The following is a 21,625-nucleotide window of genomic DNA, read 5'->3' as shown; positions in this document are numbered from 1 at the left end:
ATATAGAAAACCAAAGAAAATCTTACTACCCTAACAGGTATAAACATAAAGATATATAAAAATTTCCATCCAAGCCTCTTAAATTTTTTTCTATAGATTAAGTGTATATAATTTATATCCCATCATATTTTTCTAGTTCCATTTGTTGTGATTAGTGTTCTAGATTTGCACCAAAAAAACCGCACGCGCGCACGCTCGTGCAGGTGCAGGCAAAGCCCGGCCAAGGCAAGCCACGACACCACGACGGTAAAACCGCTGCCAACAAAACCAAAACACACCCCCAAAATAAAAAAAAAGGCCGTTCTCAATTGAATCCATCCATCTCCCCTCCCTCTCCCACTCGTCTCCTCCATTCGTCTCTCTCTCTCTTCTCCTTGCCTCCTGCTGCTGCTGCTTGCTCCCAGCCGTCCCAGAGCCGGATTTGCACGTTGCCCCCCGACACCTCCCGGAATCACCCACTCCTCCCTCCCTTCCTCTCTCTCCTCTCTCCTCTCTCTCTCTCTTCCCCGCGCCGCGCGCACGGCCCGGCCGGCCTCCCGAATCCCCACGCAATTCCCAAATCTCCCGGGGAGGCGCAAGCTTGGCGCTCCATCCACGATCACACCCCCGCTCCCCTCCCTCCCTCCGCGGCGATCGCGCCAGCCAGCAGCGTCCGCGTACGTGGCGAAGGACTTGCGGGGGGACGCCCACGAATCCGCCGCGGGCTGCGGGAATCTCGCCGGCGGGGAGGAGGGAGGAGGGAGGAGGAAGGAGGTTAGGGTTCCGGCGGAGAATTTCGCGGTGGCGGCCGCGCCGGTGCGTGCCTCGTAGGGGGGAGGCTGAGGCTCCGGCTCCTGCGTCGCGGGGGGCGGCGACGCGTGTGTGTGGGGGAGATCTCGAGGCCCCCGAACCCTAGGAGGGGTGGGGGAGGGAGGGGGGGGGGCGCTAGGTGGCGATGGACGTGGACTCCCGCATGACGACGGAGTCGGACTCCGACTCCGACGCCGCTGCCTCGGCGGCTGCGCAAGGGGGGAACGGCGGGAGCTTAACGAGCGAGACCTCCTCGTCGGTCTCGGCCCCGTCCACGCCGGGGACGCCCACGGTAGCTCCGGCTCCCGCGGCCGCGGGAGCGATGGGGCCCAGGCCGGCGCCTGGGTACACGGTGGTGAGCGCGGTGATCGAGAAGAAGGAGGACGGGCCGGGGTGCCGGTGCGGGCACACGCTCACGGCGGTGCCGGCCGTCGGGGAGGATGGCACGCCGGGGTACATCGGGCCTCGGTTGATCCTGTTCGGGGGCGCCACGGCGCTCGAGGGCAACTCTGCCACGCCACCCTCTTCGGCTGGCAGCGCTGGGATTCGTATGCTTTCTATCCTATCATATGCCTAATAATTTCTGCTTTTCTCGAATGTCGATTGGTCCGCTCTCGTGGATACTGGCTGTTCTGTCCTTCAGAATATTGAGCGATGCTCTGGGGTCATCATGATTACAACCCTTTATTCCCAGCTTGCAGTTTCATTTTGAAATGAATTTGTAGGCTTTAGGAATTTCACTGAGAAATCATTCTATATTTTTGTGGGCAAATCGGTTTATACCTGGAAGGCTGGGAGCTGATAGCTGGCTTAGGCCTTTTACCCGCAGAGGAATTAAATGGCCATAGCATCATTTCAGACACCATTTTGACTTAGGAATTGCACTCGACCTGTTTCTGGACCGAATTTCATTTTCTGAATTAGTGAAGATGGGTCTGTTGGCTAATTCCAGATGTCATGGCCCTGGGAGCTCAAATCTTCGAATTGTTTCATACAGCAGTCAATTTTGTAGTTTTGAATTCTTACTTTTGAAGTTATACCTGATTCACTGGACATTTCATCTGAAGTTTCTAAATATCTTTAATGTTATGCTTAATTGGTTGGAAGGAACATTTTACTGCATAGTAGATTTTGTGCCATCGTGTCACACATTGTTTGACAGTAGGAGAAACCATTTTTTGATCTTTTGGCATGTTAACTAGGTGAGCAGAACTTCTAAGGCCTGAATCTGACGTGAAAGTGAAGGCTTTCTCTTTTGGGACGCTATTTTATTGCTGATTTAATCTTTTCTCATCATGTAGACAAATTTAGTTGCTCCATCTTTTCAGTTAAAAAAAGGCCATCTGATACAGTATGCTATGTTTACTCTCCAGTAGTCAGAATGGTGGATTTCTCATTGATCTATCCTTGGTTATAGGTCTTGCCGGTGCCACAGCAGATGTCCATTGTTACGATGTGTTATCAAATAAGTGGAGCAGGTAGGATATTCCATAAATAGTTTCGAAACTTCTTTTCAGCATTCAATTATCAGGTTGCTACTTCGGTGGACTTTAGCAACCTCTCTTTTAGAGTAACATGATAATTCTATTGGTAGCATAAAGCAACTCAGCAAACTTGTTTAACTACAACACCTTTTCTTTCAGGCTTACTCCACAAGGCGAGCCTCCTTCACCAAGAGCTGCACATGTAGCAACCGCAGTCGGAACCATGGTTGTCATTCAGGTATTTCTATACTTTGCCAGTGGATTCGGTGATTTATTAACCAGCCTACCCAGTGCTTAATTATCATCAAACACAGTTCCTTCCCAAGTAACCTGTTTTACGTACTCTTTTGATTGTTTACATAAATTTTATGGAGGTAAACAGAGTTTGTTTGTTATTGCTTCATCATTTGTGGCAATGCAGGGTGGCATTGGCCCTGCTGGTTTATCTGCGGAGGACCTTCATGTTCTAGACCTTACACAACAACGACCACGATGGCACAGGTAAACTATTATTCTGTACTGCAAGTTTGGAGTTGTTTTTCTTCAGTACATCCTCTGACGTGCAATGGTTTCTATGTAGAGTGGTGGTTCAAGGACCTGGTCCAGGTCCACGATATGGACATGTCATGGCCTTGGTTGGACAGAGGTTTTTGTTGACAATTGGTGGAAATGATGGTATGCGATTGCTTCCGAATGCACCTGTCATTCAAACTAGAGAACCTTTGCACTTGGATATATGCTCAAATGGTATCTATAATGGGGGAATTTTTATTCTAGGGAAACGGCCGCTAGCAGATGTATGGGCTCTAGATACTGCAGCTAAGCCATATGAGTGGAGGAAACTTGAACCAGAAGGTGAAGGACCACCGCCATGCATGTAAGTTTACTAGCTGAAATACAAAGTAGAGGGTGGTGACATAAATGTTTAATAGCGATTCCTGAGGTATTCATTATGTTACATTACTCAATTACCATCTAGTGCGTATTACTTTATTGACTGAGTATCAAACTCTCCACAATATGGCTAGCTATTTATTTAACCCTCCATATTTTCCAAATAGTTGGTGTGATCCTAGGTTGTTTTCTTTTATTTGTTTTACAGGAAGTATAATTAGGTTTGATATCCTTTTGCTAAGTGTACTGCACGGTATTGTGTTGTTCAGGTATGCCACTGCCAGTGCACGCTCTGATGGTCTTCTTTTACTTTGTGGTGGGAGGGATGCCAACAGTGTGGTAAGTGCAACAATCAAATTATATCAATGTAAATAAATAGTTTAGTAAACATTTTTCTGTATCAAAATCTGTAAAGAACTAAACTAATGGAATTAGGCACCCGACTGCAATACTTGAGAGTATAACATTTGGTTGCCAACTTTACCGTCTCAGTGATTTGGATGTCATACTATCATAACAAAAGGTTCTTTACAGCCTGTCATGTGAGGAGTGCGTTTCTCTCTAGATTGCACCTTTAAGTAGTGTATCTAAAATCGTAAAACAGAAGTTTTGGCAATTGATGGAGCTCCATGATGTGGGAAACAAAGAGAAAATGAACATAATTATACATGACATTTGCCGTGTAGTTCACACAGGCATCCGTTTGCAATATAGCAAATATCGAGTGACTAGAACTACTGGAGCACTGTTTTCTGTAAGCCAGAAATCTAGTTATCCTTATATTTGGCAAGGGAAGGGATATATTTTAGTCCTCACATTATGCTAGTTATAGAATCCCAATGAAGTTTTTTTATATAATCTTCATTAAGCTATTTTCATCTGTTATGTCTAGTTGATTTATATTAACAAGTGCCTGTAGATGTTTAATATCAATAAATAGATTCTATTAATGTTACATGTTACTTTTGTAAAACTATCAGCCGTTGGCAAGTGCGTATGGTCTTGCAAAGCATCGAGATGGGCGCTGGGAGTGGGCAATCGCCCCTGGTGTTTCTCCATCACCTAGATATCAACATGCAGCTGTAATCTGTCATTCATTTTATTGTTTTTTCCTCTAAAACTTGTGCCTATTTTGACTCTTGTATAATGCTTTATTCTTCTGTTTAGGTTTTTGTGAATGCAAGGCTCCATGTATCTGGTGGAGCTCTTGGAGGTGGTCGGATGGTAGAAGACTCCTCAAGTATTGCAGGTTCTAATTTTAAGATCTTAAAGTAACTGACATTATTTTTGGGTATAGATTCATGAGATGCATTAGAAAAATATCTTACACTGCCATTAATCAGAATAATCTTGGAATAAAATAATGTATCCAGTCTTAGTTTTTGGTGATATGCTGGGTTGTGATGAAGAAACTGTCTTTTAATTTGTTGGATGCATTTGGAAAGGTTAGCTTTTGTTGCTTTATCTGTAATATTTGTTATCTTAGAAAAGATTTAGACTGCAGAAAGTGCTCAGATACTTGAACAGTTTATTCACTTTCAGCATCGGTCACTCATGCACCACAACCCCACTTGCTAAATATGTCGATCTGTATCACTGCATGAGGGTATTATAAATTTTTTTCCCGTACTTAGTCATTTTAACCCATCACTCTGTGCCCATATGATGATATTGCCACATTTACTTCCTGTTTTGGTACCATTACTATGTATAGGACACTGTTGGCTACCTACCTACCTACCTCTATGGCTATATGTCTATGCCTAGAATGACAATATGCACTCCTATAAATTTCTTATAAGTTGCATGATTCTATCTGGTCCAGTTCTAGACACAGCTGCTGGAGTCTGGTGTGACACAAAGTCAGTTGTCACAACTCCCAGGACAGGAAGATATAGTGCGGATGCAGCAGGGGGTGATGCTGCTGTCGAACTTACAAGGCGGTGCAGGCATGCAGCTGCTGCTGTTGGTGATCAAATATTTATTTATGGAGGTTTACGAGGAGGTTAGAGAATATTTGTCATTGTTTCATATCACACCTTGAGATAATGAGTGCATTTCAGTCCATGCTTTTCTATGTATTCAATATACCCACTTGTTGGTAGGTGAGTAACCTACTATGTCTTATCTTCTTAATAGTTCTTCAGGCTACAAATTGATAAAATCCTGTTCCTTTAGCACTATGATGTATAGATGTGCATGTGAGGGGTTTGGCCTTGCTGTGCCATCAGGCCATCATTTTGCACGTTCAGATTAAAGTTAATTGGGGTATAATTCCTTTGGTGGAGATGTCTGGGCCTCATTGCCAGATGGTATACAACTTTGATGCCACTTGGATGAAACACTGGTTGAATGGGTGGAGGGACGAGTCCTTTTCGCTTTTTAGATATGGAGAATGGATTCTATCCGATTTGAGTTAAGAGGGATGGAATTTAATTTGAGACCAGAGTTGAGGGATCAGAAGACCTTTTCTGATTCGATGGGATGATACCTGCACTCTATTTCTCTTCCTTGAAATTACATATATCACTTCTCAGTTCACCTAAATTAGATAAGTATGAACGATAACTACATAAATGAGAATATGCGATGAGTAATTGCCTATTGTAAACTACTCCATAATGTATGACTCAAAAATGTATACATTCTGCATTGTATTAGTCACTTGTTGGTACATATAGGATGATCATATGTACAATATTCATGATGCTCATGAGATATAAGCTTTTATATGCGTGGTTACCGTATTCATTGTACTTTCAATGGATGCTCTAGATAAATAAACCCTGGGATGCAATGCCAAACAGATTATCATTCATGTTGAGTTGGTTTGCTATGTCATTTTCATTTGACGTGATAAAATACTAATAATATGCACGCACTACTCTTGCTGAGTATACATTGCCATGTTGAGTTGCCACTAAATTATTTGCAATGTACATAATTTTTGTTATGTTCTCTATCTGCACCACATTATTTGCACGCACTACTATTTTCATACTCCAATATTTGAAGCACTCATTATCAAGTTTGAGATTTGTTCTCATCTCTGGATCTTATGCACTTTCAATTCACTTTCTTACATCAAAGGATTGCCTTTGTAGGGGTACTGCTAGATGATCTTCTTGTAGCTGAAGATCTTGCTGCTGCTGAAACAACAACTGCTGCTAATCATGCGGCAGCAAGTGCAGCAGCCACTAACATACAAAGTGGAAGAACACTTGGAAGATATGCTTATAATGATGAGCGAGCAAGACAAACAGCCTCAGAATCAGCTCAGGATGGTTCTGTAGTCCTTGGAACTCCAGTTGCTCCTCCTGTCAATGGTGACATGTACACTGATATTAGCCCTGAGAATGCTGTGCTGCAGGGACAGAGGTACATTTCACTTTTTTACCTGATGAATATGTTCTGGTGATATTCCTATGGCTAGTTTCTATTAGTTTTGTAGCCACTATTTCCCTATGGTTTCAATATTAATTTCTCTGCAGGAGATTAAGCAAAGGTGTTGATTACTTAGTTGAAGCATCAGCAGCAGAGGCAGAGGCTATTAGTGCAACTTTAGCTGCAGTGAAAGCTAGGCAGGTTAATGGTGAGATGGAGCAATTGCCTGACAAAGAGCAGTCTCCAGATTCCACATCGACCAGCAAACATTCAAGCCTCATCAAACCAGACACTGCTCTTTCTAACAACATGACACCTTCACCTGGTGTTAGGTTGCATCATAGAGCTGTGAGTAGACTGTATGCAGTTTGCTACACTGTTCACAGTTCGTTTGGCAGTTTATACATTTATAGGATGTCAGTTTATTTTTATCTTATAATATACCTGTAGATACTTGTCTTGCAAGCAGACTAAAAAAATTACATGTCTCTTCATGTTGCGTCACATGACTGATATCATCTATTTTTCCTTATCCTGTTTCAGGTTGTAGTGGCTGCAGAAACTGGAGGTGTCTTAGGTGGCATGGTCAGGCAGCTGTCAATTGATCAGTTTGAAAATGAAGGAAGAAGAGTCAGCTATGGCACCCCTGAGAATGCAACCGCTGCAAGGAAGTTACTGGATCGACAGATGTCCATTAATAGTGTTCCTAAAAAGGTATCATGGAAAAATTAATCCGCACCAACACATAACTAACAGTTTTTCTTTGACGCAAATAAAGTTGTGTTAGCTACTATAGAAGCTTGGAAACCCATTGGCCCAGCTGCTTTGGTACTAGGCTTTAGTGACGAAGAAGTTCAATGCACAATATAGGCATGATTAAGATAAGCCTAGTGAGTTGCTATGCTTATTCTGAACTACTTAATCACTTTGTTTTGTCTGCTGGAATATTTATCCAGGTCATTGCATCTCTATTGAAACCTCGTGGTTGGAAGCCTCCTGTGCGAAGACAGTTTTTCTTGGACTGCAATGAAATTGCAGATCTGTGTGATAGTGCCGAGAGGATATTTTCAAGTGAACCAAGTGTTCTGCAACTTAAAGCTCCTGTTAAGATATTTGGTGATTTACATGGTCAATTTGGTGACCTCATGCGATTATTTGATGAGTATGGTGCTCCTTCAACAGCAGGAGACATTGCGTGAGTTCTTGCTTTCAAGAAACTAACAGTTGAACTTTTAATTTTTTGTTGCAGTTGTGACATTTTAGTTGCCAATTAACTTGTAACTTCTTGAGTCATGTTATTAATGTGTTTCCTGAGGTGCCTTAGGCTCTCTATACATATACAGTTTCTTTTGTTCAGGAGGTATTTCCTTCTCTTTTCTTGGTCTTGTGCTAATCCATAATTTTGTGTGAGCCTGCAGTTACATTGATTATCTCTTCTTGGGTGATTATGTGGATCGTGGCCAGCATAGTTTAGAAACGATGAGTCTTCTTCTTGCATTGAAGGTATTAAACTGCCAGCATACCTTGATGCCTCATATACTTGCCGTTGTGTGGATTTACTTAAATCGTAATATATAACCACTTGCATATTTCAGGTTGAGTATCCTCAGAATGTACATTTGATTCGTGGAAATCATGAAGCTGCAGACATCAATGCTTTGTTTGGCTTCCGAATAGAGTGTATAGAGCGAATGGTAAAGTATTTTGTTCTCCATCTCACTTTGCAAGAAAACCTTTTTCCTTTTCCGCTTATGGGGTTGTTATTTGCTCAATAAACAGGGTGAGAGAGATGGTATTTGGACATGGCACCGCATGAATAGACTATTTAACTGGCTTCCTTTGGCTGCACTTATTGAAAAGAAAATTATATGTATGCATGGTGGCATTGGTCGGTCAATCAACCATGTCGAGCAAATTGAAAACCTTCAGAGACCAATTACCATGGAAGCAGGCTCTGTTGTACTTATGGATCTTCTATGGTAAAACATTTCAACAGCAATTTAGCCCTCCATGCGCGTTTATTTATGTGTTATGTTCTCTTTATGATGCTTATAGGTCTGATCCCACGGAGAATGACAGTGTTGAAGGATTGAGACCAAATGCCCGAGGGCCTGGTCTCGTTACATTTGGGGTTGGTGCTCCCTAACCTAATGCTTCCGAATTGTTCTATTCTTTTTTATAGCTTTGGTTCTATGAAGCTAACATATGCTATTCATACAGCCTGATCGTGTTATGGAGTTTTGCAACAATAATGATCTTCAACTAATTGTGCGAGCCCATGAGTGTGTGATGGATGGCTTTGAACGCTTTGCTCAAGGTCACCTGATCACTCTCTTCTCTGCAACAAATTATTGTGGTATGAATTATTTTAAATGTTTTGTTTTTTAATCTTTTTACTGGATTTCTATGGTTGCTTGACATATTATGCACACAGGTACTGCAAATAATGCGGGTGCCATCTTAGTTTTGGGTAGAGATCTTGTGGTCGTTCCGAAACTAATTCATCCTTTGCCCCCGGCAATCACATCTCCTGAGACCTCTCCAGAGCACCATATCGAGGACACATGGATGCAGGTATCACTATTTTGTTGAAAAGATTTTACTGTCTGTAAACCCAGCTGGTACTACCACCTTCCTCATAACACCATAACACGTGAAATGAAATTCAGGAACTGAATGCAAACAGACCGCCAACTCCAACCAGGGGCCGCCCCCAAGTAGCAGCTAATGATCGAGGTTCACTTGCCTGGATATAGTAGAGTGGCCAGATATTGATTAATCTGATCCATGTATGAAGTCTCGATCAGCGCGATCTTTGCTATTTTTTGTTTTTACTGCACAGAGTAAAGTGATTTGTGTTTGCGAGACAGTGGCCCCACAGCCATGCCAAAAGGAAAACATCTAAAGTGAGCAAAGGTGGTACAGAAGATGGATGAACAGAGCTGATCATCCAGAAGAACGCCCTCCAGTCTATTTACTTCCCGACCACGACAGAAACAATCCAATTCAGAGATTATTTGGAGATCGACGAGGCTTCACTTCACCTGTATATACTCGGCTGCTGGTGGATAGGCAGTTGTATGTGTTTTTGCATCCAATTGGAATGGCAAAAGGGAATAGTGTTATTGTACTAGCTATTCTTTCCTCTTTTCTTTTTGGGTTCTAGAGTTCTGATTTTGCAAGGTGCTTCCGGAGAGAGATCGATGGCTGGTCGGGTCGTGGTCCAGTCAGGTGTATAATATAGCATTTCCTGCCTACTACTTTCGGCACAGCATACCCCCCTTGTAATTTCAGTCTGATGCTGATGTACAATTTTGTGTTGAGTTTTGGGTGGCGAATGGAGTTTGATTTGGTCTATTTAGAGAGAGATGGAGAAATGGTGTTACTCATGGTGGTTGTACAAAAAAAATCAATTATATCCTGTTTGGCTCCGAATTTGAATTTGATTCATTCAATTGGATTGTGGAGTTGAGGTGCGTGGGTTTATTTGACGGTATGCTTCTGTGAAAGGTAATAATCTGCAAAGTCTGATTTTCCAATTCCTGAGGCATGGTACTGTTAATAGCCACAAAGACTAAGTTAATGATGTATGAAAATTCAACTCATTGTTTCCGGTGGAAGTAACTGTGTGCGAAGTTGTTACATGAAAATCCAGTAATTAATCCTACATCATTATTCTTTTTTCTTACAAGATATCTTATCAAACAATTGATGTAATGTTCGAGCTGGGATTTGTAGTATCCCGATAAACTAAGAACCGGTACAACTCAGTCCCGGTAACAATGTGCAGTATACAGTACAGTCCCTTAGTCCGGATCAGTATATCCCTTGGTGTAAAGGGCACATAAAAATTTGCTGCGCAAATTCGCCTATAGCGTAGATTTGGGATATCTAAGAACACATATCAGCAGTGCTGATATTAACTCTTGAGGGTGTGGCCTGCCGACTGCTTTCTCCATCAGATGTCCAAGTTAGAATTTAAGACCTCATGGTACAGAGATGATATTAGTACTAGCTATGAAACGAAGGATGTAGCATTAGTGCACTACGGCATACAGCGAGAAGCTCCGCCCCCCTGCGATACTTAATATTAGCGCCTCTTCTGATCCTTCCCAGTTTTGTTATCATTGGTGAGCATCCTCGGAGCGATAGCCATCGCCATGAGCTCCTGGAACAGAAGCTTACACGCATATGGTATATGTACCTGCCAGTTGGAAACACCACCAGTGTTGATTCCCATTAGTTGCACAAAATGCATGCTTTTATAGGTAGCCTTAGATGCATAAGTTAACATTAAGCAGCAGGAAGAATACTTACTTGGACAATGTCAGTTTTGTTCTTGCAGCCTCTGCACTCGAAAGAATTCTTCTTGAGATTAGCAATAGCAATAAGCCCACATTTCTCACATACATGGACTCTGTATGCATCACTTTGATCGAATAACCTTTCCTTTAGGAAAAATGCTGCGCCATGAGCAATCATGCAGTCCCTCTCCATCTCTCCGAAGCGGAGACCACCATCACGAGAGCGCCCCTCTGCAGGTTGCCTGGTAAGTATCTGCACGGGACCACGGCCTCTAGAGTGGATCTTGTCATCCACCATGTGCTTAAGTCTCTGGTAATAAGTAGGGCCAAGGAAAATCATTGCACTTAATTTTCTTCCAGTGTGACCATTGTACATGGTCTCAAATCCACGCATCTGATAACCACATTTATGGAGTGCTTTGCTGATATTATCCACCTGAAATTTATGTAACATTCAGATTGTAGGTTCAAACAATATAAGAAAAGGTGATAGATTATCACCATTATTATCAGATTATAACTGACTGCAGTAAGCTAGGGGTTCAAACATCTTAAAAATAAGTAGAAGATAACCAACACTTAAAGTCTATAAAAGATTACTCACAGTAACATCAGTGAAAGGAGTTGCATCTCCTTCTTTTCCCATGTGAGCAGCAACTTTACCCATAATACACTCAATCAGCTGACCAATAGTCATACGGGACGGAATAGCATGTGGATTCACAATAATATCAGGTGTGATGCCTTCAATAGTCCACGGCATGTCCTCCTGTGTATAAGTCATTCCAACAGTTCCTTTCTGACCATGCCTACTACTAAACTTATCTCCAATTTGTGGTATGCGAACTGATCGCATTCTAACTTTCACAAATCTTAAACCATCAGCATTTGTTGTTAGCAGAACCTGCACAACACACGGTAGACTTAGAAGCCTGTTAATTCCAAAGCCTTTAGCACCAGACAGAAATATAAGAAGAAGGGAACAACAAACCTGATCCACCATCCCACTTTCACTGTGGCGCAGAGAAGTACTGTGATCACGCTTAGTGTATCTGGTAGCTTGCCCTTGGGCATCATCTTGTGGAATAGGAGATGTCTTCCCAATAATGACATCTTCACCAGATACCCTTGTACCCTGATATGCATGAATTATATACATCAGCTCATCAATCATGAGGCCATGATAAAGCAAAATCTATGATAACGAAGTTCGCTACTTACTGGTGGTGCAAGTCCATCATCATCTAGTTTATCATATGACCCATGGCGCATTCCCTACAAGGAAAAATACAGAAAAGATCAGGTCATAAGACCTGCAAAGATGAAATCTTTAATGAATCCAAGAGTTACCATGGTATTCTCCCTATTTGGACGGCCAAACTCCTCTTTCACAAGAGTCCCCATCTTCTTTTCCTCATCTCTGCATATGAAGAATGATCAGATCACAGGCATTGGATAACTGTGTGGTGGCACTTACAAAGAATAAGCTGTAATGTCATCATACCTGTACGAGCGGAAAAATAGAGATCGGAAGAACCCACGGTCTATTGAAGATTGGTTCATAATAACTGAATCTTCTTGATTATATCCAGAGTAGCATGCAATAGCAACAATTGCATTCTTTCCAAATCATCAAGTAAAGGTATAAGTGAATACATATAGAAAACGTATTCAAAACATGAAGAGAAAGCAAACAAAGTGCCCTGCAATTAAGATTGTTCACTTACAATGCCAGCTGGTAACTGCCTGAAGTGCAAATGTTCCATAGCACGAGTGGTAACAAGAGGCTTTTGTGGGTAATATAGCACATAGGCCAATGTGTCCTGAACACAAAGTCGGATGGTTAATAATCAAACAAATATGAACAGAGCACGAAAGCAGACAAATGGCACACTCACCATTCTTAACTGATAATTAGTAACATAGATTCCCATTGCTTGTTTTCCCATAGCAGATTGATATGTATTACGAGGCGACTGTACAATCAAAGGAGTTAATAGACATGCTCAAAAAGATGCAGCATACAACATGCACAATGGGATGCGTTACCTGGTTGTGATCCGGAAAAGGAATAATTGAGGCACAAACACCAAGTATCAATGAAGGATGAATCTCACAATGAGTGTAAGTTTCAGAGTATGCCTCCTCTGGATTGTGTCGAGCATTTACAAGATCCTGAAAAAAAATTTATTTATATTACTGCATGATGATGATGAAAGGAAGTGGGAAAAACATTCCGACCCTTTTCACACAAACACAAAGACAAAGACCTCAAATGGAAAGGAACCCTAGTTACCTTATATAAATATTCAATTTGACATACTTTTCATGACAGACTTTACTTACATTAATGGTCATGGAAATCATAGTAGTTTCTTCCTCTTCAGTATCTATGTACTCAATAAATCCTTTAGCAACTAAGTCATGCCAACCTTCTTCAGGAGTCTCCTGGATAACCATAGGATAGAAGAAAGATGTGAGATATAGATGCAAGTCTCCCGAAGTAAAACAAAAAAAAAACTAGATGCAGTAGTAAATGCCAGACCCTTTGCTGCAATGCTCGGATATGTTTCTTTTTAATAAGAAGCCTTTGGTTTTCAACAATGAACAATGGACGACTGCAGCGTCCATAGTCTGTATAAAGTCTGAGCTCTTTCAGACGGATATCACGAACCACACCAACTTCAGTGTTGACATCAATCTGGAAATTCACAATGCTCAGCATATAAGTTAGATCTGACACGTTCTAGGTTAAACACAGGTTCTCCCAAAATGACATGATTTAAATATATTCTATCCTCTGACTTCTTCAATGTTAATTGTTAACGCACTAAGCTATCTATGTTTAGCCAACTGCAGAAAGTGATTCACACTAAATGCTACTACCTTCGTTTCATATTTGTAAGTGTTTCCAACCTTGCATAGATTCATCCATTGATGAATGTATATAATTTGTGTACATATGTCTAGATTCATTATCATCCATATGAATCTATATGAATTTAGGCAAGCTAGAAAGTCTTATATTGTGAAACAGATGGAGTAGAAGACACCAAGCAAAGTAAGGACTTCATGCAAAAATGAGCAATAAAATCATATTTTATGTTAAAGGAATGCACTTATCTCCTATATACTCATATTTATTCAAATTTATTACCTGCAGAATTTGAGTCCATATTCCAAATTATACAGGATGAGTAGGTAGCATACCTGTCTTCTCAAACGCCTAAGGGTCTTCACCAACAGGTCAGGGTTTCTGTGAATTCCAACCCAACAACCATTGACAAAAATTTTTGCAGCTTGCGGAATGACTGCTGGTGATATCTCCTGTTAAAAAATAAACACAGACCAAAAATGACTTTTTGTTGCAAATGACTACAGAAAAAACTAACCTGTAAGACAGAAAGGTAAAACCAAGCAAAATGCATTACATTCTGCCAATGAAATGAAATCAAACCTCAAAATTTTCTGTACCCCACTCCTCCAAAAATTCCAAAATAGGATTTGCAGCAGAACCAACAGTGATATATACCATCAAGGCAAGATTTTTAACCAAACCACAAGCCTGAACACAAGGCAAAAGGAAATGTAAGGCAATGAACCAGCTTACCTTCAAACATAATATAACTTCGTAAATCTCAATTACTTACTTGTCCCTCAGGGGTTTCAGCAGGACACATCATTCCCCAGTGAGAATTATGCAATTGACGAGGTTTTGCCAATTTCCCTATTAATAATAAGATCAGCACAACCCTCAGAATCAGGTCTCAATGGAGAAGTAATATATGAAATGAGAATGTGTGATGTCGACCTTCACGCCCGATTGGAGAGTTCAACCTCCGCAGATGAGATAATGTAGATGCATACGTAAGGCGATTAAGCACCTTCACGTAAAAGAGAAGGAATGAAGAACATGGATTAGTACACTTGTTCGCTTAACAAATTGGAAGCAACGAAATATAAGCATCAGATGATCAAGAAAGAGTCCTTACCTGAGAAACACCAGCCCTGGTACCAGCTTGGTTAGCCTGTCCCCAGTTTCCAGTAGCAAGGGAATACTTCAACCCGCTAGTAATGGTTTTGGCTTTAATAGCAAATTGCAAATTGACTTCCTTGCCATTATCCACACACTGGATTCAAGATTCAAGGAGAACAACAGTTAATAGCCTCCATGGCTGAGTAAAAGAAACAGAAGGTAACTTAGAAAGGAAAAGACCTTTTGCACGTATGACCTCACATCCCTTGTCAATTTCCTGAATAGCTGTATTTACATTGAAAAACTTAGGACATATTTCCCACCTCAGAAAAAAGAGACTTTACACTATTTTAATTCTCACATATCAGAAACGAACCATTCTAAAGAGTCCTCCAAGCAATGGACCTGCAAGGTCCAGCCTTTTGTTGCCATAATGATCTCTGTCATCTTCAGCTCTTCGACCAAGAGCGCACATCAGTAGACGATGAATAATGTATCTGCACGATAAGTATACAGGAATCAGCCAATATGCCTTCGATCAAACGACAGTATTAAGCATGCATACTTGCTTAAAGATAATTAAAAAATGACAAATCAGGCAATTTAGAACACATACCCAAAGTAGTATGCTTTTTTAGTTTCACAGAATTCACCCACACCAACATGGGGTAACATTTCTTTTTGAAGTATCTCTTTGGCATACCTGCAGTAGTCACATAGTAAGTACCAATTCAGTAATATAACTTTTCTGGGAGTAATATTTTGCTGCCACGTACTTAATCCTCTTTTCTCGAGTTACACCAACTGTAGCTCCACGCTTTCCAATGTAATCCAGAGCAACCTATGAATAGCCAAATAGGTGTGAGGTTTTAGAAAGGTGAAACCAAAAACAAGCACCATAATAAATTAACTAGTTCATATGATTACCCTAGTTATATAGTTGAGAGTTGTATCAAAACACTCAAAACAGCTAAACAAATACCTGCTGATTTTGAATGACGAAAGCTTCCTCTAAAGATGGGCGCAGCAACTCCATCATTTGTGTATCAGAGAAATCATAGCATATGTGCTCCAATATATCTTTATCAGCAACAAATCCTAATGCTCGGAACACGATGATGATCGGAATGTCTGCACGAATATAGGGCAAAGTAGCACGGATATACTGACCAGATGAACCCTGCATCACAAGGAACATTTAACAGAAAAATTAAGTACCTTACATACACTTGACGCTCTTTAAGAAAACATATAGACAAACACATGCTATGATAAAGGGTCGATTTCAAAGGTTCCAAACGGTACTTACCCCTTTTGCGCCTGCCCTAGAAAGCATCCGTACAAACATACTACTAGCTGGTCTATTCTGATTCTCTGCCATAGAGCGGACTTCAGCCACATATGCATATTTATTAGGCTGCCTCTTCTTAAACACATAGACATGGTTGGTGCTCATCTTCTCCTGGGCAATAAGAACTTTTTCACTACCATTGATTATAAAATACCCTCCTTGGTCATAAGGGCACTCTCCAAGTTCTGTGAGATCCTTTTCAGACTGTTGAAACAGTGTGCAGTAACTAGAACGCAACATGATGGGAACCTGCAGAAGAAGAAACAGTTAAAAATGCAAACTACATAACAGAGCAAAATCTACATGTAACTATAACACCTTTCCAATGAAGACTTTTGGGTACTCCATAGTTTCTGTAACTTCTTCACAGTCATGTCCTTTTTTCATAACCCTGTATGATACATCAACATATAGTGGCGCTGAGTATGTCAGATTTCTGAGTCTTGCTGATTTCGGAAACAGAGTAGCTGTCTCTCCATCAGCTTCTGTCATCATTGGCTTGCTCAGATAGATTTGTCCAAAGCTGATCTTGTGGAGTGTCTAAAGAAGCATACAAGGCCATCATATGCATCAGAACAAAGGCAATGGATTAAGAAAGGTTGTTTTGGACTGAAAAAAATCAGTAAGTGTCCATGTGGTGGCACTCACACGCACAGGCCCAAGAAGAAAAAAACAATATTCAGATATTTGCATAGGTATCAAGGTATGTCTGTTTATTTTTGTATGCATAACAAAGATTGACAACTGTACTTGTCACTGTTTCCTTTTTTCCCCACTATGTGAAGGGTGCACACAATGTACTCAACAAGAGAACAACAAACAGGAATCTCACCATGTCAACAGGAACTGCAAGTCCTCTTCAGTACTTCTGAAACAGTTTGCCCTTTCTTTTTGTGGATATATTGACTAGACATTGCTAAGATCCTAAGGAGATTAATATTTGCAAATCTATTTTTTTATTGAGGAGTCCATCGCCAAAAGAATTCCATGTGTTGTAAGAGGAATAAAAGCTTATCATTTAACTATATAGGTCCAGCCTTGACTGCAACAATACGAATATGCTACTTATCATAGTGTTTCTAGTTAAGACAGGCCATTTCATTCTTTCTTATGATCCTTGACACTTCATAAGAAGCATATTAATGTAAACCCTTATGTCATAATTCGCTGTACAGCTAAGCAGTTAAATGTAAACCCTTATGTCATATAGTCGTTGTCTCACAAGCCAATCTGATTATAACAAGAGGCAACCAAATACTCCATGTTTATCATGAAAGGAGACATTAAGTTTTTTTTTCCTTTCCCCTCTGGTATAGCCATGTGATGTCTTAGCTTCATTGGTAACATTTATTATATGATATGATATCCATCTCAAAAGATCAAATAGGCATGAAATTTCACTACATTGCTCCAAGATAGTTCATGGTTATACATCTCAAAATGTCAAACTAAACGAAGTTTAACACCATTGTTCACAGGAAATTTTCGAAAATAGAACACGTTTGATATTATTTGTTCATTATCCGTGAGTGCTCTGTAATTTCTGTCGTTTTGAAATGAGCTTTTATATTTTCATGATCCATCAATTCCAAATAGTTATACATTATATCCACACAAAACAACAACAGAAGTCAACTTGACACTCTGCTTCCCCTGGTTCACTAGTACTACAGTGATGCAAAGTAATGCCCACTTCAGAAATAATCACAAGCTTTGCTTGTGGCAGCCTTGTTAGTCCAAGTGCTCTCCACTCCAACCCACACATAAAACCTGAATGAAACTCCCATCTCAACACTAGATATTAGACAAAACGGGTTTAACCCTGAAAATCTAGCACAATAACCAGCACGAGCGTCCAAGCTGCTATTTTTGCATTCAATTCTCAGCCTCCAATCAGAAAATCCAGCAAGACGCTGAATCCGCCACCATCTGCAGCTCCTCCTAACCCTTGCAATACACTAATTGCCATATCTAATCGAGCAGCTACCCGGTAAAAGGGTTAGAGACCGTGCCCCTCACCAACAACAACAGAATACGCCGTTACCAAGGTCTCTAAAACCTAGCATGCCTTAAGCCGTGCAATCGCCCCAAATTCAAGAGCAGCAAACAGCAAAAGTTTCTTAAGCCACATTTGCTAGGGTGGTGAGGGGCGCAACCTCGGCGAACTCGGCCTGGCGGCCGGGGTTGTGCTGCGACTCGGGGCGGATCTCGATGTCGGCGGACTCGTCGACGATCTCCTGCATGGTGTTCTGGATGAACTCGTCGAAGGAGTCGAGCTGCTGGCGGACGAGGCCCTTCTCCTCGAAGTAGGCGGAGATGACGGCCCACGCGTCCTCCTGGGTGATCTCCTCCTCGTCGGGGCCGTCCCCCTCCGCCTCGTCGTCCTCCATCTCCTCCCCGCCGCCGTACTCGTCGGCGCCGTACCCGCCGCTGCCATGGTGGGGGTGGTGGTGCCCGCCCATCTCCATCCCCTCCTCGTACTCGTCGTCCTCCATGGCCGGCAGAGACCCCCCGAAACCCTAGTCTCCCCGAAACACCGCGCCCTCGCCGCGAGGGAGCGCGAAGAAGGGTGAGAGGCGGCGGAAGCGAAGGAAAACAAGTGAAAAATAATTTGGGGGCAATTTGGCCCGCAATATATTGGAGCGGGCGCCGCGTAGCCAGGTCGGTTTGACAAGAGGACTCGACTCCGTTCACTCCTCACGGAACTTTTGCAACGACGTTTTACGTCGTGAAAGGGAAGGGCAAGTAGGTTAGTTGTTATATAATGTTTAGTAGTATTTGAGATCCTGGGTTTGATTCTTAAATTTTTCAGGATTCTAATGGCTTTGTGAAAGACGACAGGAGGGATAGGGTTTGCGTGCGTACGTTGTGAGCGTCTGCGTTATGCTGTGTTCTGAAAAAACAATGTTTTACATCGGTGTTAAATTTGTAATTGTCTCTAAATTTTATCACTAGGAGTGAATATATGTTAAATATATTAAAAAATATATAAATATATTTGTTGTGGGATATATGGATGAATGGATGTACTGTAAAAAATAATATAGATGATGACGATTTGACAAACTTGCATATTAATCTTACCATTCTAATAAATTATAGATGATGTAGCATGCTTTTATGAGCTTTATTAATTATATATAATAGTTGCCAGTAAGTGATGACACGAAAATGTTTGCATGTTGAGCTTACGTAGCATGTATGCATGAGCTTTAAGATCGCGTTCTTTTGTGCTATATGACTCCTCGTCTTTTGTGCATGCTTATTAGACGGTTAAAAGATGTATTTTTTTTAGAAAATTATATGTAAAGTTTATCATATCATCTTGTTTGTATAGTAGATTTTCAAGTTTATAGCAGTTACTTTTATCATTTATACTATTAAATAGCTATAAAAATTGAATAATGTTTTATCTTTTATCAATCAAAAGAACACAACTAAATATAATGGTTTCTGGTGAGGGATGACATGACATGTTTGTATGTTGAGTATTATAGCTAGTGAGTAAGAACTAATCCTTCTTTTATTGACCTAGTCAACTCATCTTTCTCTCTTTTCATTCCACCACCGTGGAGGGTCTACCGATGAGAACTGACACCTACACTTAACCAGGTAAGGAGCGGGTAGTGATGGTTGTAGAACGACAAAATGTCCATAATAATGGGAAGGAAAATAAGCGTCAGAATTGAGGAGATATGGGAAAGAAGAAGAGGAGAGCAGAGGTGTTAATGGCATACGACTCGCTGTCAGGCCAAAAAGCTATAGTGACGCATGATCCATTGAATTGAGCTCGACTCAAGTTTGTCACGAGTTAATCTTGAGCTATTTATGAGTATCAAGGTTGACTTTGTTGGATGAAGGGTTAGCTTAGAGTAATCAAGGTCAAAGGCAGTTCTCTTTTTGGACTTAGTAGACTTGTGCGACTTGCTTGCTAACGCATATTTTCCTCTTCATGATGAGAATTTTTCACTTCTCTTTGATGACATCTTGGAACACGTTCAAGTGGTTAAGCCTTCAGAAGTTTAAGCTCTGATACCAATTGAATTCCCTAAGTTGTTGCCTCTATAAGGGTGAATAGATGTTCCTGGAAAATTCTTCAGAGTGACAGCGGTTAAAATGTCGATCCGTCCGGTTAGTGGGTCGGACTGTCCGATTGGCACTCTCGGATAAGCCCAAGAGGGCTGGTCGGACTGTCCGGGCACGAACACAGAATCATCCGGCTTTAAAAAGGATGGATTATAGTTATTCCCTTTTAGGTGAAGTTCATAGGAATATGCAACGAAGATGTGTAGAAGAGAGAAAGACAAAATCAAACAGAACAAAGATAAAGCAAGATTACAAAGAAGAACACGACGAGTTTTTCCCGAAGTTTGGATTTAAGAATCCTACTCTACGTCGAGTCGGTCCTAAGAGCCGAATCCATCTCGATCCTATTCCTCACTCAACTCTCAACCACAAAGTCAACACGAGTCTACAAGTCAACAACTCTTGGTTGATTGATTCTTAAACGATCACCAAGATCAAGGTTAAGCAACCAATACAACTCTAGATTGTGACTTGCTCTACCCTGTGACTTTCTAGAAGAGCGCTCGAGTTTTTCACTATTTCAAATTACCTCCTTTTCTTCTGGAAACAAGTTGAAGCCTTCATAAAACTTCTTGAGTCAATCCACAATAAGTTGGATGCTACTGGGTGACGCCTAACCGTCTAGGAGAAGAATCTCTAAGAGAAATACACTTCAAGTGACATTCTGTATGCATCTATGAACTCCTAAAGATCACTCAAGGACTCATCAACTAAAAGTTTAACCCTAGGCTCTAGATAGTCACAAGAATCACTTTATTAGATGATAATAGAACTAGTTAGGGAGAGCAAATAGGTCCTAAAATAACCCCATATGAGCTCTAGTTTGAAGTGGGTGGCCTCCCAACGGCTAGGGGGGAGGGGGCTTTATATAGATGTTGTCATACATCATGTAGCCGTTGGAAAAGTTGCTCAGCCAGACTATCTAGCCAGCTTGGCCAGACCATCTGACCAGCATTTGAGTTTTACCCGAGGAGGGGTGGCCAGGCTGTCCCAAACAGACTGTCCGACCAAGACTCTCCGGAAATCTGACACTAATGGCCTCTTCTCTTATCTTGAGTTCATGAATGGATGCATGAGAGGTGTTTGCAACCCCTCTTAATAGTATGGTATGCCTATAACTCAAATGCAAAAAATAAATTGGCTTCCTTCTCCATCAATTTGAGTTTTTAAGGTGTTTAATCATTTGATCCTACAAACCACCTTAGATTTCAAGCACTTTTCTCTACATCACAACTTTATTAGCTCACAAGAGCTTTTATAGCATTATCATTAATCATCAAAAACCTGAGTAGGGGCTAGATGCATTTTCAGATTCGATTAAGAAAATGGCGCAATTAGCCGATAGCAGATTAACTCT

The 21,625-nt window shown here is 41.2% G+C and overlaps 2 protein-coding genes across 3 annotated transcripts; one reads left to right on the top strand and one right to left on the bottom strand.

Annotated features, from left to right (window-relative positions):
• Positions 1–367: 367 nt before the first annotated feature.
• LOC102702084 (serine/threonine-protein phosphatase BSL2 homolog) lies at positions 368–9,983 on the top strand. 2 transcript variants are annotated; one of them, XM_015835204.2, is made up of 22 exons: positions 368–1,337; positions 2,207–2,267; positions 2,433–2,511; positions 2,695–2,774; positions 2,854–2,948; positions 3,051–3,150; positions 3,437–3,506; positions 4,148–4,249; positions 4,335–4,416; positions 4,993–5,172; positions 6,272–6,545; positions 6,659–6,899; positions 7,095–7,265; positions 7,508–7,746; positions 7,970–8,054; positions 8,147–8,245; positions 8,331–8,530; positions 8,607–8,682; positions 8,772–8,907; positions 8,986–9,125; positions 9,221–9,340; positions 9,422–9,983. In XM_015835204.2, exons 1-21 carry the CDS (start codon positions 935–937, stop codon positions 9,305–9,307), a joined length of 3,000 nt encoding a protein of 999 aa, XP_015690690.2. In that variant the 5' UTR covers positions 368–934; the 3' UTR covers positions 9,308–9,340; positions 9,422–9,983. The 2 variants fall into 2 exon arrangements, with proteins under 2 accessions (XP_015690690.2, XP_006651637.2); XM_006651574.2 differs by having other exon boundaries at positions 9,221–9,983.
• A 143-nt stretch (positions 9,984–10,126) lies between these two features.
• Positions 10,127–18,677, bottom strand: LOC102718250 (DNA-directed RNA polymerase II subunit RPB2). Its single transcript, XM_006650282.3, has 25 exons — positions 18,339–18,677; positions 16,501–16,722; positions 16,141–16,431; positions 15,814–16,011; positions 15,608–15,672; positions 15,448–15,534; positions 15,208–15,328; positions 15,072–15,116; positions 14,848–14,985; positions 14,667–14,739; positions 14,506–14,582; positions 14,313–14,420; positions 14,066–14,182; positions 13,401–13,556; positions 13,202–13,303; positions 12,905–13,030; positions 12,754–12,831; positions 12,583–12,678; positions 12,360–12,475; positions 12,206–12,275; positions 12,077–12,130; positions 11,847–11,990; positions 11,460–11,759; positions 10,869–11,291; positions 10,127–10,755 (listed from the first exon to the last, which is right to left on the bottom strand). Exons 1-25 carry the CDS (start codon positions 18,675–18,677, stop codon positions 10,642–10,644), a joined length of 3,660 nt encoding a protein of 1,219 aa, XP_006650345.3. The 3' UTR covers positions 10,127–10,641.
• Positions 18,678–21,625: the final 2,948 nt, after the last annotated feature.

This window comes from Oryza brachyantha, chromosome 3 (genome assembly GCF_000231095.2).
Source record: "Oryza brachyantha chromosome 3, ObraRS2, whole genome shotgun sequence".
Lineage (NCBI taxonomy): Eukaryota > Viridiplantae > Streptophyta > Magnoliopsida > Poales > Poaceae > Oryza > Oryza brachyantha.
This window is presented reverse-complemented; position numbering and strand designations above follow the sequence as displayed.

Bases quoted from the DNA above. Each gene is read 5' to 3' on its own strand.
- LOC102702084 (XM_015835204.2), top strand. From the start codon at position 935: ATGGACGTGGACTCCCGCATGACGACGGAGTCGGACTCCGACTCCGAC. The intron at 6,900-7,094 runs GTGAGTAGACTG...ATCCTGTTTCAG, and splicing joins TTAGGTTGCATCATAGAGCT to GTTGTAGTGGCTGCAGAAAC. The intron at 8,531-8,606 runs GTAAAACATTTC...TGATGCTTATAG, and splicing joins GTACTTATGGATCTTCTATG to GTCTGATCCCACGGAGAATG.
- LOC102718250 (XM_006650282.3), bottom strand. From the start codon at position 18,677: ATGGAGGACGACGAGTACGAGGAGGGGATGGAGATGGGCGGGCACCAC. The intron at 13,031-13,201 runs GTAAGTAAAGTC...ATTTTTTTTCAG, and splicing joins TGATTTCCATGACCATTAAT to GATCTTGTAAATGCTCGACA. The intron at 12,476-12,582 runs GTAAGTGAACAA...TGATTTGGAAAG, and splicing joins GGCAGTTACCAGCTGGCATT to AATGCAATTGTTGCTATTGC.